Source organism: Mus pahari, chromosome 3 (assembly GCF_900095145.1).
Source record: "Mus pahari chromosome 3, PAHARI_EIJ_v1.1, whole genome shotgun sequence".
Classification (NCBI taxonomy): domain Eukaryota; kingdom Metazoa; phylum Chordata; class Mammalia; order Rodentia; family Muridae; genus Mus; species Mus pahari.
In genome coordinates, this window is record NC_034592.1 from 113,363,471 (window position 1) to 113,380,931 (window position 17,461).

Here is a 17,461-nt window from a genome sequence, read left to right on the forward strand (position 1 = left end):
GAGAGAGAGAGAGAGAGAGAGAGAGAGAGAGAGAGAGAGAGAGAGAGAGAGAATTAATAATCTGTATATATTAATTAATTCTGAAAATTAATATAGTGGCAGTTATTCCTTAACCAGCTAGTTCCCTGCCCCACCCCTAAACAACCACATCTTTTAATATTTCAAAACTTAGTTCTATAGTAGTCTCAGAAAGTCTGAATTACAGGCCTTGTCTTAAAAAGCAAAATTAAGCCCATCATGGTGGCACTTTCCTTTAATCCCAGCAGAGACATGAGGATTTCTAAAGGTTTGAGCCAGGCTGGTCTACATAGTGAGTTCCAGGACAGCCAAGCTACACAGCTGTTTCAAAACAACTAAATATCACAGGGCAGAGAGATGGCTCACTGGTTAACAACACTCTATAGAAGACCTATATTTGGGTCCCAGCATTCACGTAGTGGCTCATAACCATCTGTAACTCCAGTTGTAGGGGACCCAACACCCTCCTTTGGCCTCTATAGGCACCCAGGCATACATGGATACACATATATACATTCAGGTAAAATCACTTAAATTTATAAAAATAAATGAATTATTTTGTAAAGGCCAATGATGCTCTTTAATTTTCTTTTCCTTATAAATGAATTGTTTCTATTGCTAAAATAGTTTTCTTTTTCTTTTTTTAAGTTCAGTAACTTCCCTAGAATATATTGTGGTATGTTATTCTGGGTTGCTATTCTCAGCTACATAGGATATACATTCTGAATTTTTAAATTTAAGTAATTATATTTTGTTTTTATATATAAAGAGTTATTGAATCATAATTCTTTTAAAGACTTATTTATGTGTATGAGTGCTCTTTCTGCATGTACACCTGTATCCCAGAAGAGAGCATCAGATCCCATTACAGTTGGTTGTGAGCCACCATGTGGTTGCTGGGAGTTGAACTTAGGACTTCTGGAAGAGCAGCCAGTGTTCTTGGCCACTGAACCATCTCACCATCTCCCCAGTTCCCTGAATCATGTTTTTAAATTTTTGTTTTGTAGACTTTTTTGGATCTTTGCCTATCTAATATTTTTTCTAAAATTTTTAGTATCCATTTTCATTTATATTTTATTTAAAAACTCTCTTCCTTTCAATTTTTCAGGTGGAGATCGTGATGTCTCTGCTAGGGATGTTTTGTCCCCCTCTGTTTGAAACCATCGCTGCCCTGGAGAATTATCACCCACGGACCGGGCTGAAGTGGCAGCTGGGCCGCATCTTTGCCCTCTTCCTGGGAAACCTCTACACATTTCTCCTGGCCCTCATGGACGATGTCCACCTTAAGGTAGAGCCCACACACTCCACTGTGCCTGCTGTCCACCATGTTCCCCTTAGAATATAATAACTTTGCTGTCCATAATTTCTATTAATTAAATAAATGTTGGAAGTTTTAGAAGGAAAATTAAGAAGAGATACTTCCAGAATCTATAACCCAAAGGCAATGGTTGCTACAGTTCTTTCCTGCATTTTTCTGAGGTTGTCTTTCCCCACATTATGTCTATATCATTTAGTACTCTCATATTTGGTATGCAGGTTTTTCTATGTTGCTTCACAGTTGTCATAGCTAGTCAATAACCAAGTAATTGTCCACTGATGTGATGTGTCATGGTTGGACAAACTGCTCATCAGTGCTTGTCAGATGTGTATGGGGCGCCTGCAAATTAGGCCCTGGGGTACAGCAGGGAATTAGACACAGTCCTGTTCCAAACAGCTTCATGCTCAGGGTCAGGAAACAGACTCATTCAATACAACACACTGTGAAATATGTTTCAATGGGGGCAAGTCAAAGGCAGGGGGTCAGAGCGCAGGGGGATCTCAAATCCTCAGCTTGGGGAGTCTCAGCAGACACTGAAAGGCGTCGGGAAGAGCGGCTGCCAACAGGGGATGGCAGGGTAGTCGGAGAACACAGAGGAGGGAAAAGTGGAGAGGCAGATGAGTCTTCCTCACTCCTTCACCTCATCACCACCTCGTGATTATTCTGCCGGATACAGAAAGGTCCTGGAAGGTTCTAACAGTGCAAGTGATCAGCACTGGTCCATAATCCTTCTCCCCATTTTGGTTTCCCTAAGAAACTGCTCCACATTCCTAAGCCTTATATTTTACTCTGAGGTGTAGATACCACTTGACTTTCTCTGAAGGTATCTGGCCAGTTCCACAGGTCACTGCCTCGAAGGATTCCTCTAAGCTCCCCATCGTCTGATGTGGGTGCTCCTCAGTCCCCAGAGGCAATTCCCACAACTCATCTCACTTTGTTTTCTGATTGTTCAGCTCTGTTACTTACTAGATTATGAACTTCCTGAGAGAAAACACTTTTTGTCACTCTGGTGTCACCACTGACTTGTATGTACAGATTAGACCATGAATTCTCAAAACAAATGGATGGGTGGGTGGGTAAGTGGATGCTAACTTAAGGAGAAAACTTTATGGAAAAGATCAAGGGACTTTAACCCATTTCAACCTCTGGTGGGTTGAAAGCCTGAGAAGTTCTTTTCTGAGAAGATTGTCCGGTAGTAAGGTGGAGGCCAGATGGCAGGGAGATAGTTTTACTTGTTCCCATGGAAACATCTGAACTACCTCCAGTTCCATCCAACTTCTGATTGTCATGTTCTCTTCCAGCTTTCTAATGAGGAGAAAATCAAGAACATCACTCACTGGACCCTGTTTAACTATTACAATTCCTCAGGTGGGAATGAGAGTGTACCCCGGCCACCACCACACCCTGCAGACGTGCCCAGAGGTTCTTGCTGGGAGACAGCTGTGGGCATTGTGAGTAGTTGTGCTCTCTGAAAAGGTGACCCTTGTTCTCAGTTTTTCATTGTCCCTTCTTTGATCTTTCCATTTGGGAAATAATCCTGAAATGTCCATCAAGCAGGCATTTCCTAATCACCTTGGAAGGTTCAAGATGAATAGAGCAGGCTCTGTGCATCTTAGAACTTCACATGTATCTGCTGTCTTTAAACTTGTGATGAGGTTGTTGAGTGACAAGACTTTTCCTAAGGAGATGTGACACATGTGGCTACTCACCCCAGATAGGGTGCTCAGAGCAGATCAAAGTATAAACACCACCAAAGTCCAACTGGTGAACCAATGAGTTTTATGGAGGTCACTTACAGGAATGTCAGCGAGGGTTATTTACAGAAGCAGAAATGACTCAAAGTCAGCTGCATCACCAAGGCTCACCCTAGCATGGGTGACAGCTCACTAAAGCTGGGAACCTGGAGCACTGCACATCCTGTAAGCAATTCAACAAGTTGGAGAAATCCTTTCCATGTGCTTCAGTTGGGCAGCAGCTGGATTTGGAGTCTTCTTTGCAGCTCACCTCCTTTAAGAGTGACTCTGAGCAGTCTTTATAGCTTCCCCCTGGGAAGGAGAAGCCCAGTGAATCTGGTAGGTTTCAGGAACTTCCTGAATCTACTTTGAATTGTTTACCTTCTCGTTTAAGGAACTTCATTGCTGGGTGGAATGTTTTGATTTTCTAGGAAACTGCTATATACAGAGGTCTATCAGCTCCTTTCTATTTAAAAAAAAAAAAAACAGAACAAACAAAAAACCAGCCAGTTCTTTATGCTCTATGTAAATGGAGAAAACCTTGTTCTTTTGTTTCTGCTATGTGGCTCTTTGGTTTATTTTCTCTATAAATCAAGAAAAATTTTTGATTAGTAGGAAGTATTGGCCAAAGTAATTGATGGTCACACTCAGTCCTAGTGGGGACAATCAGGATATCAGAGCAGATGGGAAAAGCAAAACGTGAGCCAAGAGATCCTAGCAATGATAAGTATGGGGCACTGGTCAGTACTAATAAACCAGGCGATTTGCATACTTGATGGAAAGGATTTCCAATAACTCATCAAGCACAGTGCTACTGACTCCTCAAAGTTCAGATATTATTCTGAAGTTATTTAATTAATTAGTGACTTATAGAGCGGAGGCTTATACATTACACTTTCTCCAAAGTCTGAGGTCCTCTCTCTTCCAGGAAGAATTGGGCCACACGGATGGATTCAGGTAAATGGGAGGGAGAATTATGATGGAAGTGGACAAGTTCCCATCTGGCCACTTCAATATTCCTGTGTTCCTGTGTTCCTCCCTACAGGAGTTTATGAGGCTGACTGTGTCTGACATGCTGGTTACATACCTCACCATCTTGGTTGGGGATTTCCTCCGAGCTTGTTTTGTCCGGTTCATGAATCACTGCTGGTGTTGGGACCTCGAGGCTGGTTTTGTAAGCTCTTCCTCCTATGTTCTTCACTAAGGTGCCAGCACCACCCTCTCTGATATTTCTACTCAGATACACTCTTGTGCATTTCATGTCTGAGGATGCTGAAAGCAAGTCACTGTTCTGTGAAGTGTGCTTAATCATATTTACTTAAGAGTCCTCTTTGCATTGACTGAAGCAACTCCACCCTTTCCCACTGTGACCTTCACCTAGAAAATGGAGGTGTGGAGGCTGAGGAGACGGCTCAGTGGTTAAGAGGACTGGCTGTTCTTCCAGAGAACCAGGTTCCATTCATAGCACCCACTTGGTAATTCACAGCTACTCCAATTTCAAGATATCTAACACCCCCTTCTGGCCTCCATGGGCATCAGGCACTTGTGTGGTACACAGATATACATGTGAGCAAAATACACATAAAGTACAAAAATAAAAAGAGTTCTTAATTTAAAAAAAATAAAAATAAAATAGAAGTGTTTGGCTTTGGGGAAAGGTAAACTGCATTTTTCAATGCAGAGCAGGCCAATGGAGAACTACCTAACTGACTTCTATGAGAAAGGACGAAATCTTTTTTTTTTTTTCAGCTTGTCATTTTTATTAAGTCTTCAGAATCTAGTTTTTTTAATGACACACAACAAATACTTTGATATAATCTAAGATAATAAAATAGTTGAACAACTTTGACCTTTTTTTTTTAAGATTTACATTTGTATAGAAACAATCTGTGGGGCGCCTCACCTCAAAATGAAGGTGTCTAAAAACAGTGATTCATCAACATTGCTATAAATATTTGGAAAGGACGAAATCTTAGGATGCATAAACATTCTAGAAAGCTCTGTACAATCACAAACCTGATGCTGTTTTCCTGACTTCTAATTATGCTTTGAGAAGCCTCTCTGACTCTTATCTCCTCCCTACGACCCCCTCTTCCCCATACTACCTGGTGCAGCGCTCATCTCAAGCACATGTCATTCTCTACTATGGTGGCTTTCTATGAATTCCGGAGCCTCAGGCTGGCCCAGAGCATCTCTTCCACAACACCACATTGTTCTTCTCAGTAGTCAAGTTGGGAAAAGTACATCTCCTTAACTGAGCTTCTGGTGAAAGACTCCACATCTTGATTACTTATGTAGCCCTCACCCCATTCAGATTCCAGCGCCCATGTAGAAAGACAGACAGGGTCACATGCACACTGTAACCCCAACACTGGATTGCTAGGGTTTGCTGACTGCCAGCCTAGCTTCAGCCTCCCTAAAAGCCCTTGTCTCAAAGGAATGAATCAGAGTGATAAATATGCAACACACGGGTGTGCACACATATGCACACGCAAACATCACACTCATATATACATACATACATACATACATACATACATACATACATAAGAAGAAGTCAGAAGATCAGGAGCTTGAAGCTAGCTTCAGTTATATAGTGAGACCCTGATCTAAACAGGGAGAGAGTGATGACACTGTAATAACGAAGGCTGGCCCTGGAATACACGTTCTTGCCAAAGCAGCAGAATGCAAAGCACAGACACGATAGAAGCTACGGGGGAAGGCCGTTTATAATGAAGATGTTGTTTCAAGTCAGTAAGGAAAGGCATTATCTAACAATGAGCTGTAGGGGCTGGAACGATAGCTCACTGGTAAGAGCACTGGCTACTTTTCCAGAGGACCTGGGTTCAATTCCCAGAACCCACGTGGTAGCTCACAGCTCTCTGTAACTCCAGTCCCAGGGGATCTGACACCTGCTTCTGGCCTCTGAGGGCATCAAGCACACACATGGTGCACAGGCATACATGCAGGCAATATAAATAAATAAAATGCTTTTTAAATTAGTTTTTTAAATGAACTGTAGAGGGGGAGAGGACATCTTTCCCTTGATTATAATCTTAAGTTGCATTTCTCATTAAAACTGATGAAATGTTTCCTTAGAGTCAGGCTTCAGCCTGTGGATACAATTACAGGTGGTGGTGGTTGTCAAAAGCTTCAGTTTTAATAACTTTCAAACTCTGGGGGCTAAGGAGACAGTTTAGCAGTTAAGAGCACTATTGCTCTTGCAGGGAACCTGGGTTCGGTTTCCAGCCTACAAAGCTGCTAACAGTGTTCGTTCCAGGGGATCTGATGCCCTCTTCTGGTTTCTTAGGTCACTACACCTATGTGGTACACAGACCAAACATCTATACACATAAAATAAAACTTAATTAAAAACTTCAAAACTTTTCTTTAAAAGTTTAAAACAAGGATGGGGATATAGGCCATTTGGGAGATGACTTGCCCAGTGTGCCACAGGCCCTGGGTTCAATCCCCAGCACTGCCTAAGCCAAGTATGGTAACACACACCTATCACTTGGTAGGGGCTGGCAAGAGAATCAGAAGTTCTAGCTATGTAACAAGTTAGAGGGCAGCCTGGGCTACACGAACCCTGTCTATAAACAAATAAGCAAATGTATGTATGTATGTACATATGTATGTATGTACATATGTGTGTATGTATGTATGTATTATGTATGTATGTACAAATGTATGTGCGTGTGTATGTATGTACTGTGCATGTACGTACGTATGTGTGTACATATGTGTGTATGTATGTCAAAAGCCTATTAAACAGAACCTATCAGGTGTGATGCTTTAACCTCTGAGCTTGAGAAGTTGAGACATAAGGATCACCATAAGTTTGAGGCCAGCCTGAGGTACATAGTGAAACTATTGAAGATTAACAACAACAACAAAAACAAAACAAAACAAAACCAAAACCCAAAAGTGCAGGAAGAAACTCAAGGCAGACATTTTGGGGTGAGTTGTCTTGACTTGACAGGCTCCAGCTGGTGTCACCTAGTGATCTCTTGCTCACTCAGTCCCCTCTTCCCCTCTTGTCCTTCCTTTCTCTCCAGCCCTCATATGCCGAGTTTGATATTAGTGGAAATGTGTTGGGTTTGATCTTCAACCAAGGAATGATCTGGTGAGTTTCCTGCTTCATCTGAGGGTCATATGATGTGGCGCCTCCAACTTCTCTCTGTGAGCTGGGAGGGGCCAGTGAACCACCGCGCCTCTCTTGGCTCCCGCTTTCATCAGAAAGCCAGAGAGCAGGCCAGGATGAGAAGCGGAACAACTGAAGGTGACCAGTGTGCTGCAGAGAAAGGAGGGATGGAGAGAGAAGAGCCGGGGCCCGGGGCCGGTGGGGGACAGACGGGAGGAGGAAAGGGGGAAGAGGAAAGTGGGAAGGAAGGAATTTCCTCCTCTGGAGGCTGCTTGGAGTCTGTAGGACTGTCTGTAAGCCACACTAGCCAGGTGGGGTGCTCCTGGAGGCCAGAGACCATGTGATCTGCTGATGGGAAGCAGTGATAAAATCCTAGCCAGGATCCCAGCCCAGTGCTCAGAGTTATCTCCCTCTCTTGGGGACTGGATGACTCCAGCCTGGTGGCAAATATCTTGGTTAAACAGGAGGCCTCTGCTCTTAGCCCTCCCTTGCCTGCTACCAGGTCAACCAGGTATCCTGTCTCTGACCTTTCAGGATGGGCTCCTTCTATGCTCCAGGACTGGTGGGCATCAATGTCCTGCGCCTGTTGACCTCCATGTACTTCCAGTGCTGGGCAGTGATGAGCAGCAACGTTCCTCACGAGCGTGTGTTTAAAGCCTCCCGATCCAACAACTTCTACATGGGCCTGCTGCTGCTGGTGCTCTTCCTCAGCCTCCTGCCTGTGGCCTACACCGTCATGTCTCTCCCACCCTCGTTTGACTGTGGGCCTTTCAGGTGTGCTCTTTGTTGCTGGGGACAGTTCTTCTCCTGAGGCAGTCTGCCCACAGGTCCTGGGTCATGCCAGCCTGTGAGAGGCTCTGGGGCTTTAGGTGAACCACTAGAACCATCCAGTACATTTTCTGTAAGGAGGGAGATGCCCCATGTGGTACCAGGCAGTTACATGTAGCTATGGAATTCTCAAAATGAAGGACTGGGAAACCTAATTTCTCATGTTTTTTTTTTTCTTTGTAATTAATTTTGATTTTAATAACCACAAGTGGCTGACTACCATATTAGATGGTACAAGTATAGCCTTTTAATAATAGATAGTCTGATAATGATTGTCTTAGCACAGGATAAACCATAGAGGATAGTCTAACCCCCACCCAGATGTGAAACAGGGATAGTTTGTTTTGACTGAGACTCTCAGCCGGGTCCCCATGCTCTATAGAATTCTGCTAGTACTGAAGGTTGGTTATGAATGAAAGTTCTTTGGGAGATTGGATGTAGTTATATAAGGAGGTAGATTGAGCAATGATGTGTATCTACTATCTTTATAAATATTAGGCCCACCGAAAACAAATCCTTCTACTTCCTAAGGGGGAAAAAGTAGTTCTAGGACTACAGGTATTTGGATGGTACCTTTTACCATGTGTCTTCTCATTTAGAAATCCTCTGTGTCCTCCTTGAGAAGCTTACAAGGATAAACAAGTGGTCCCATCCTTGCTGAATACTTGTCTAGAAACTGGGTAAGGCAGGTGAGAAGGGCCGTGCATAGCCTGCACGGTCCCGAGTGCAACTGTCCCCTCCAGCTGTGCACTCACCCACTCTAGGGCCAGCCCCACATGTGTGTGAAGTGCATTGTGGGGAAGGCCAGCTGTCTCCTCTCCCGTTTAAGATGGGCCTGAGGTTGGCTTATCTAGAGGAGGTGTTCAGTGGAGTGTTCTGTCAGAGCAGGATCCAGTCACACAAGAGTCTGCACAGAGGAGAGAAGGTAGTAGTCAGGGTACAGAGCTGTGGGAGAGCAGAGATGCCAGAGTGAGGGAACAACCGAGTGAAAGCAGATTCACTTGGCTTCTTGGTAAGCGCCTGGGTGCAGGTGCTCCCATTGCTCTCTCACAGTGCTCACCTGGGCCCAGGAAAGATGACTTCTTGGCCTGTGTTGTGCCTGTTCCTTTATGATTTTGCCACATCTGCTTTCCTGGGTGTCCCCGCCAACCTCTGTCAGATCATAGGAAAAGAGACCTAACCTGAAACTCATGGAAGAAACATGGTTACAATCTCCACAAAGCTGAGCTAACAAAGGCTGCTTCTCAGTGGGGGCTTTGCTAGAGTTCTCAGCTGAAATGCACCCATGTTTGCATGTGAGTGCACACACACACACACACACACTTCTGTTTATATCCTGTTCTTTGCTGGACATGATGGCCACTGGCAATAAGCCAGCACTGGGAAAGCTAAACATGGGTTTAAATTCAAACCCTATCTCAAAAACAGACAAAACACGTTGTGCCTCTGCCTTGTTTATCTTATTACATTCTCCCAACAGACAGAAGGTCCGTGAGGACATGGTGTTTTCTTCCTTTCTCACCGTGTTATACTCAGTGTCTGGAAGAAAACAAGTGCCTTATGATTAATGTTCAAAGTAGACGGCTGCCCCACAGAAATTCAGTTGCACAGGGAAGAAGTTAGGGTTTGGACCATGTGAGTTTCTGACAAAACTCACTTTAATCCGGTCTGGGTTCATCCTGAGAGGCGGGCTGGCTGAAATGGAATGTGCAAGAGGAAAATGAAAGCCTAGACAAAATTCTGTTCAAGGCTCCGAGGTTTAATAACCGAATTCTGTTTAAATAACATGGAAAGATTCCCAGCCCGCCCTTAAGTCTTAGAAGTTGCCGGCGGTGGTCTGATCGTAGGCAGGTTCAAGGGATCGTAGGCAGGTCCAAGGATCAAGGCGGGGATGAGTGTCTGTTGACTTAGGCGGTCCAAGGATGCTGCATTCTGGGAGATCCAGGGGTCCTCTTGGTAGGCTTGGCGGCAACAAGGAGCTGGGAGACCCTAACAGGACCACACTAATTGTCTCAGGCAATGATCCTGGCAGGCAACATGAATGTTTGCGATGATTAGCAGTACATAGCATACAATCACAAATGGGAGTTGGTGAGCTAAGCCCTTTGGAACAAATCCAAAAGACAATCTGGTTCTGTAAATAAAGCTTTATTGGAGCACAGCCATGTTGATGTGCTTTCATAAACTCCCTGGGTACCTCTTCATTTCAGCAGTGGGGTTGAGTAGCTGAAGCGGAAACCAGCCTACCTACACAGCTAAAAGTGGAATTATTTAGGTTTTTGCAGAAAAATCAGCTGATTTAAAGAACATATCTAAGAGCCAACTCTCTAACTGACCAGTTTTGAACTCTGCACAGGTTCATTTCCTAAAGGATAGGAATGCTGGTGATGTTTTAGTTCATAGGGTTGTTATGAGGATCTAGTATGATGTTATCTGTAAAGTACTTAAAGGACCATGTTGGTCTTTAGTAGGAATCTCAGTGACCCTGTTAAACCAGAGCTCTGTCCAGGTCGAGGACATTTGGGGTCACCTCAGCCAGCCGTCACTATGAACAACATGGCTCCTTACAATGGACTTTTCAGATCCTCATAAAAATCTGAACATTTATTTGAAACCATATACCGATTTCAATTAAAAATTGATAGGTCAGTAGATAGATGAATAGATGGATGGATAGATAGATAGATAGATCATAGTGTTCTATAGAAAAAAGAATTTGAACCAGAATCTTCAAACTCCTAAGTCTACTTTATAAGCACCAAATTAATTACCATTTAATAGCTACCAGTATCTAGGTGTCACTGGAGAACATTTTAGGAGTCAATCTTCACAATAATTGTAAACAATCAGAAGAAAAATGAACCTACTATTAATAATGCAGAAGCCCGTGTTGGGACAATCCAGATTCCTAGTTGGAAGATTAATTGTAGGCATGTTTTAGAGTTACTGTGATGGTTCTACCACATTAACTTTAGGAAAACTGCTTCCAGGTCAACGAACACAGAAGACCCATTGTTTGTCTTATAACTAAATCATAGACAATTTTCTTCTGGTGGAGTACATGCAAAGGCCTGGCACAGAGACTATGCCTACGGTGCCAGCCTCTTGGAGGCTGAAGTGGAAGCATCACTTAAGCCCGGGAGATCAGGAATAGACCAAGAATCATAGCAAAGGAGAACATGTGAGGAAATCCACTATTTTCTTGCCAAAGAAAGGTCAAACCGAAGAGCAATGCAGTTTGAGAATTTGTGAGGCACTGAAGGCAGGAAGGTAGTAGGCACTCTGTAACCAGAGCAGACACCTGTTCTAACCAGAGTGGCAGCTCCTCGTGGGCTCATCTTTCTCAGTATTTTTGGAGCAGAGCTCTGGCTCTCTCAGAAAAAGCAGTGTTGAGTGCAGCTTTGGAACCATGGACGCATGTGCCACAGGAGCTTTGAACATACTCTAACATGCCTTCTCCTCTCTCTAGTGGGAAAAACAGAATGTATGATGTCCTCCACGAGACCATCGAGAACGATTTCCCTAAGTTCCTGGGCAAGATCTTTGCGTTCCTTGCCAACCCAGGCCTGATCATTCCAGCCATCCTGCTGATGTTGTAAGTGACCCAGGACCCTGCCTCTGTCTGGTGGAAAACTCTCCTAGGAGCTGAGGTATCTGGACAGGGCTCTCCATTTCCCTCTTAGTCTGCATTTCCCAGAAGCAGACCCTGAGACAGATTCAAATGCAAGTAGTCTATCAGGGAGTAGGGCGGGTGAGGGATGTGGCTATACCTCCATCATGAATGAGTCTACTGGAAATCTTTCTGGAAAACCCAAAGAAACAATGTGTCTCAGTTACCTGTCTAGGGGTAAGGCGTCTCAGGCATTCACAACCAACCAGGTTGATTGGAAATACCAAAGAGCTGTGGAGTCTGCTCTCCTCAGAGCACTGAGAGTGTGAGTGTGTTTGCTATGCTTGGATGTGTGTTGTCTCCTAAGGACCATTGTTGAAGGGTTGGTCCCCAGCTGGTGGCACTATGTTTGAGAAGATTTAGAAACTTTAGTTGTGGCTGGCTGGAAGAAGGAGTTCATCAGCTATATTACCACCTGGTCACTGGGACCACAATACCAGATGTTGCATGACACTATTCCTGGGGAACCATAAACAAACATCTCCCCAGCATCAAAGTCCAGCTCTGTGAACCAGTGAGTTGATTAGGATTACTTAGGGAAGTAGGGGTGCTGGGCTACTTACAGAAGCAGAAGTGGCTCAAAGACACCCCAGGATGGATGACAGTTTCCAAAAGCTGGAGCTCACTGCATAGCCTGCAGGCTGGCCTCTCAACAGATGGAAAGAGCCTTTCAGGCAATGCTGCCAGCTTCTGCCTCTTTAAGCAGCTTGCTCATCTGAGTATCTTTCCACAGTTGGTTTTGTTTTTGTTTTTGTTTTTTGTTTTTTGGGTATTTTTTGTTATTTTTGTTTTGGTTTTTCGAGACAGGGTTTCTCTGTATAGCCCTGGCTGTCCTGGAACTCACTCTGTAGACCAGGCTGGCCTTGAACTCAGAAATCTGCCTGCCTCTGCCTCCCGAGTGCTGGGATTAAAGGCGTGCGCCACTACGCCCAGCTTCTCTCCACAGTTGTTATTGCTTAGAAGCTTGGGGAGGTAGGCCGAGTTCATCTGTTCCATTCAGGGACTCACTAGTTTATTTGTTTGTTTAAAAACAATAAAAACCAAACCAACCAAACAACAACAACGAACAGAATATGGCTATGTAGCATTGGCTGTCCTGGAGATTTCTGGGTAAACCAGATGGTCTTGAACTCATGCAGATCCACCTGCCCCTGGCTCCTGAGTGCTGGGTCCCCCTAAAGCTTTTTTGAGTTGTTTATTTCCTGTGTTTTGACAGTTCGTCAGCAAAACTAACTGTTTCACTTCTGTAGACACCCTCAGTCTTGGAAGGGCTGTTCTGCCTCAGAGGAAATTTGCTACCCAATGCTCTGCAGAAACACCCTGAGGGAGAGAAGGTTCACTACACTCCTGTTTTAGAGACATAAAAGAATGGTTCCTGTCGTAGCCAACCAGGAAGTGGGGGGAATGGGACCTAGTGCTTCGCTGCCTCCATTTTCTCCCTTCTTCAGCCCATTCACCACAGCTCACCAGATGGGACTGCCCACATCACCCTCACTCACACCAGAGGTGCACCGTACCATCTCCTAGGTGATTCTACACTGGGTCAGGCTGACCAGGAATGCATCCTTGGGGGTTTGTATATTGTCTGCGGCCCTGGCTGTCTTTTTCTTTGCTTCCCACCCACCATTATGAAGCTGTTTTGCACCCTCTTTGTCAAGGTGGGCTGATGTCTCTGAAATCATGAACATCATCCTTCTTCCTTTAAAATCATTTCTCTCGGGTACTTCATATGAGTAACAACAAAGTAATAACAGAGAGGCCAGATCAGCCTGACCTTTCTGTATGAAAAATCATCAAACGTTCCTCCTGGCCACTTACTTCCCAGAATGAGGACTCTGAGACTATTTATTAATAAACCCTTAGGCCATAAGCTTCAGTTTGTTCTCTGACTTGCTCTTATTTTTTATCCCTTTTATTCTAACCTGTGTTCAGCTGCATGGCTGGTTTCCTCTCTTTGTCTTATTTCCGTCCCCTCAGAGTTCCTGGGGTGAATCTCCCCTTTATCTTATCCTGAGTTCAATCACCTGATGGTTTAAGTCCACCTCTTGAGTGGTTCCTTGGCTAATCTCCTCAGTCCTGACTATTTCCCAGAACTCTCTCTCCCTGATGGATGTCCCACCTCCTATTTTCTGCCTCAGCTCATTGGCCAAAAGCTTTTCCATTGACAGGTGATGCTCATAAAAGATTCTCTCTACATGGCTGGGTTGTATTAGTTTGCTTTCTGTTGCTATGAAGAGCACCATAGCCAAAAGCACCTTTAAAGGGACAGTGTGTGTTTGGCTTACATGACTCCATGGCCACCTCGAAGGGAGCCGGGGCAGGAACTCCAGCAGAAGCATTTGCTGGAGCCATACCATAGAGGAATGCTCTGGCTTGTTCTGCATGTTTGCCCCCTTTTCACAATTTGACCAGCACCATTTGTAGTCTTTTTTCCCAGTGTGTGTTTTTGCCTTCTTTATTAAAAAATCAGGTTTGGACTTATTTCCAGGACTTCAATTCTATTCCACTGATCTATTTTGTGTGTTTTTGTCTGGTGTGTGTGTGTGTGCCAATACCATGCTGGTTTTTTTGTTTGTTTGTTGTTTGTTTACTGTCTCTGTAGCACAGAGGGGGATGGGGATGGTGGCACCCTGGCAGTTCTTTTATTATTCAGGATTTTCTTAGCTATCCTATAATATTTTTTATGTTTCTATATGAAGGTGAAAAATGTCCTTTCAAGTTCTGCGAAGAATTTCATTGAGGTTTTAATGGAGTCTGCATTGAATCTGTAGAATGCCTTTGGTAGGATGACTGCTTTTACTATATACATCCTACTGATCCATGAGCATGGGAGATCTTTCCATCTTCTGATATCTTCTTCAATTTCTTTCTCCAGTGTCTTAAGGTTTTTTATCATTCAAGTCTTTCACTTGTTTAGTTAGAGTTACCCCCAAGGGATGTGATATTATTCAAGGGTATTGTGAAAGGTCCTACTTCCCTGATTTCTTCTCAGCCCATTTGTCATGTGTATATAGGAAGGCTCCTGGGTTTTGTGTGTTAATTTTATATACTGCTACTTTGCTGAAAGTGTTTATCAGCTGTAGGAGTTGTCCAGTAGGGTCACTTATGTATACTATCATGCAGTCTGCAAATAAAGGTACTCTGACTTCTCCCCTTCCAGTTTGTATCCCCTTGATCTCCTTCAGTTGTCTTATTGCTCTAGCTAAGACTGTATTGAGAGGTATGAAAAGAGTGGACAACCTCATCTTATTTCTTATTTTAGTGGGAATTCTTTGAGTTGCTCTCCATTTGAGTTGATGTTGACTAGGGGCTTGTTGTAAGTTGATTTCATTTGTTAAGGTATGTCCCTGGCATCCCTCATCTCGCCAGGACTTTATCATGAGTGGGTGTTGGATTTCCTCAAGGCCTTTTCTACATCTAATGAGGTGATCATGTGGTCTTTCTCTTTCCATCTGTTTATATGATGGATTACATTTATCGATTTACATATGTTAAATCATTCCTGCATCTCTGAGTAAACCTACTTGATCACGAAGGTTGATCTTTTTTTATATGTTCTTTGATTTGGTTTGCAAGTATTTTATTGTGAATTTTTGCATCTAAGTTCATATGAGAAATTGGGCTGTACTTTTCCTTGTTGAGTTTTTATGTCGGTTAGGTATCAGAATAACCATGGTTCCATAAAAAGAATGGACTATGTTCCTTCTGTTTCTGTTTTGTGGAATAATTTGAGGAGTATTGCAATTAACTCTTCTTTGATAGTCCAACAGAATTCTATGCTAAAACCACCTAGCCTTGTGCCTTTTTTTTTTTTTTTTTTTGGCTGGGAGACTTTTAATTACTATTTCTATATCACTAGGGGTTACAGGTGTGTTTTAAATTGTTTAAATTGATTTAACTTTGGTAGATGGTGTGTTATGCCCATTCAATAAAATGGAGAAGGTGTCCAGAACCTGGGATGGTAGGACCAGCTCTACCCTGCTAAAGACAAAGCTTTGGTATTTCAGGCATCCTAGGGAAAACACTCAGCTCCTGTCATTTTCTAATATCCCAGGACCATAGGAGGTATGTTTTTTCTCTTTTAGTCTGGCTATATACTACCTGAACTCAGTTTCAAAAAGTCTTTCCAGAGCTAATGCCCAGCTGCGAAAGAAGATCCAAGCGGTGAGTCTCTCAGGAGCTACATCCCTAACCGTGTTCTTGTGAGTCTCTCGGGAGTTGCATCCCTAACCATGTTCTTGTTTCTCAAGATGTTTGCTCTGTGATGTCAGTTGTGTTCTTTCGATGCTTTTCTCATAAGCCAAATCCCAAAGTGCCTGCACTACAGGAAGCAAGCATCCTGTTCAACAACATGCATAAACAATATGAAAATATTTGAGAGGCTAATGGTACAGCTTAGTGGTAGAGAAAGTGCTTAATACTCACAAGGCTTAGAGTCAATCACTAGCATTCACACGTTTGGGCACAAGCATGCACACACACACACACACACACACACACACACGGACAAACTCTAACAATCTCTGAGTCCTGCCATCCTCATTTCCTGTCACGCTTCTGGAACTAACTTTATATATCTTGCTGCCAGTTCCCCGCCCACACCTCTTTCTGCCCAGATACAGGAGAACACTGAAATAAAGGTTAGGTGTTCCTTTAAGTGTAGATGTAGAACTAACAACAGGCAGTTGGAGGTAGTCAGCAAGAAGTGTAAACATGGTCCTACCTCCCCTCTTGTCTCTTGTGACCCAGGGCTCTAAGCATCACACACCCATTCCCTTCACTGGCATAAATGATTCCTTTTTTTTTTTTTTTTTTTATTTCCCCAGCTCCGTGAAGTTGAGAAGAACCATAAATCCATCAAGGGAAAGGCCATAGTCACATATTCAGAGGACACAACCAAGAATAGCTCCAAAAATGCTACCCAGATACATCTGACTAAAGAAGGTATTTTTCCCATGTCCACCCGATGTGACTTGGACTGATCTAATAATTATTTAGCAATATGAAATGTCTAGCTCCTGGGACATGATGAGGAAAGCAGAGCATGTAAAGTGCTCAATGGAAGCCTGGTGCACAGAGCAAACCAACAAACACTTGCCAGAGGCCGCACTTGGTAGTTTCTAAAAGAAGATGCAGTAGAGATGGAGAGGTAGCTCAGAGGTTAAGAGCGCTGGTTGCTCCCAAAGGATCGGGTTCTATTTCTAGCACTCATATGGCAGCTCACGGTCCAATGCTATCTTCTGGCATATGTGGGCACTACACACACGGCCCATAAACATACATGCAAGGAAAGCACTCATATTCATAAGTAATAATAAAAACTTCTGCCAAGCAGCGATGGCATGTACCTGTAATCCTAGCACTCCACAGGCACAGGCAGGTAGTTAGTTCTCTGTGAGTTTGAGGCCAGCCTGGTCCATAGAACGAGTTCCAGGATAGCCAGAACTTCACAGACAAACCCTGTCTTGGAAAAAAAAAACTGCTACTAATAATAACTTTCAAAGAGACATACCACCTAGAATAAGCTGGTGGGAAAGGGTAAAAAACCCTCGGGTTTCTTTTTTCTTTTTTGTAATAAGGCATTTTTAATTAGATATTTTCTTCATTTACATTTCAAATGCTATCCCCAAAGCCCCCTATACTCCNCCCCCCGCCCTGCTCCCCAACCCACCCACTCCTGCTTTCTGGCCCTGGCATTCCCCCGTACTGGGACATATAATCTTCACATGACCAAGGGCCTCTCCTCCCAT

At 43.6% G+C, this 17,461-nt stretch overlaps 1 protein-coding gene across 1 annotated transcript in view; it reads left to right on the plus strand.

Moving 5' to 3' along the window:
* Tmc2 (transmembrane channel like 2) overlaps positions 1 to 17,461 on the plus strand; it is a 63,745-nt gene that overhangs the window by 43,652 nt on the left and 2,632 nt on the right. Inside the window, exons 11-18 of the mRNA XM_021194720.1 lie at positions 1,127 to 1,306; positions 2,638 to 2,787; positions 4,115 to 4,243; positions 7,128 to 7,195; positions 7,748 to 7,987; positions 11,511 to 11,636; positions 15,797 to 15,875; positions 16,538 to 16,655. Of these exons, the coding sequence (XP_021050379.1) occupies positions 1,127 to 1,306; positions 2,638 to 2,787; positions 4,115 to 4,243; positions 7,128 to 7,195; positions 7,748 to 7,987; positions 11,511 to 11,636; positions 15,797 to 15,875; positions 16,538 to 16,655 (1,090 nt within the window). The remainder of the gene's footprint in view (positions 1 to 1,126; positions 1,307 to 2,637; positions 2,788 to 4,114; positions 4,244 to 7,127; positions 7,196 to 7,747; positions 7,988 to 11,510; positions 11,637 to 15,796; positions 15,876 to 16,537; positions 16,656 to 17,461) is intronic.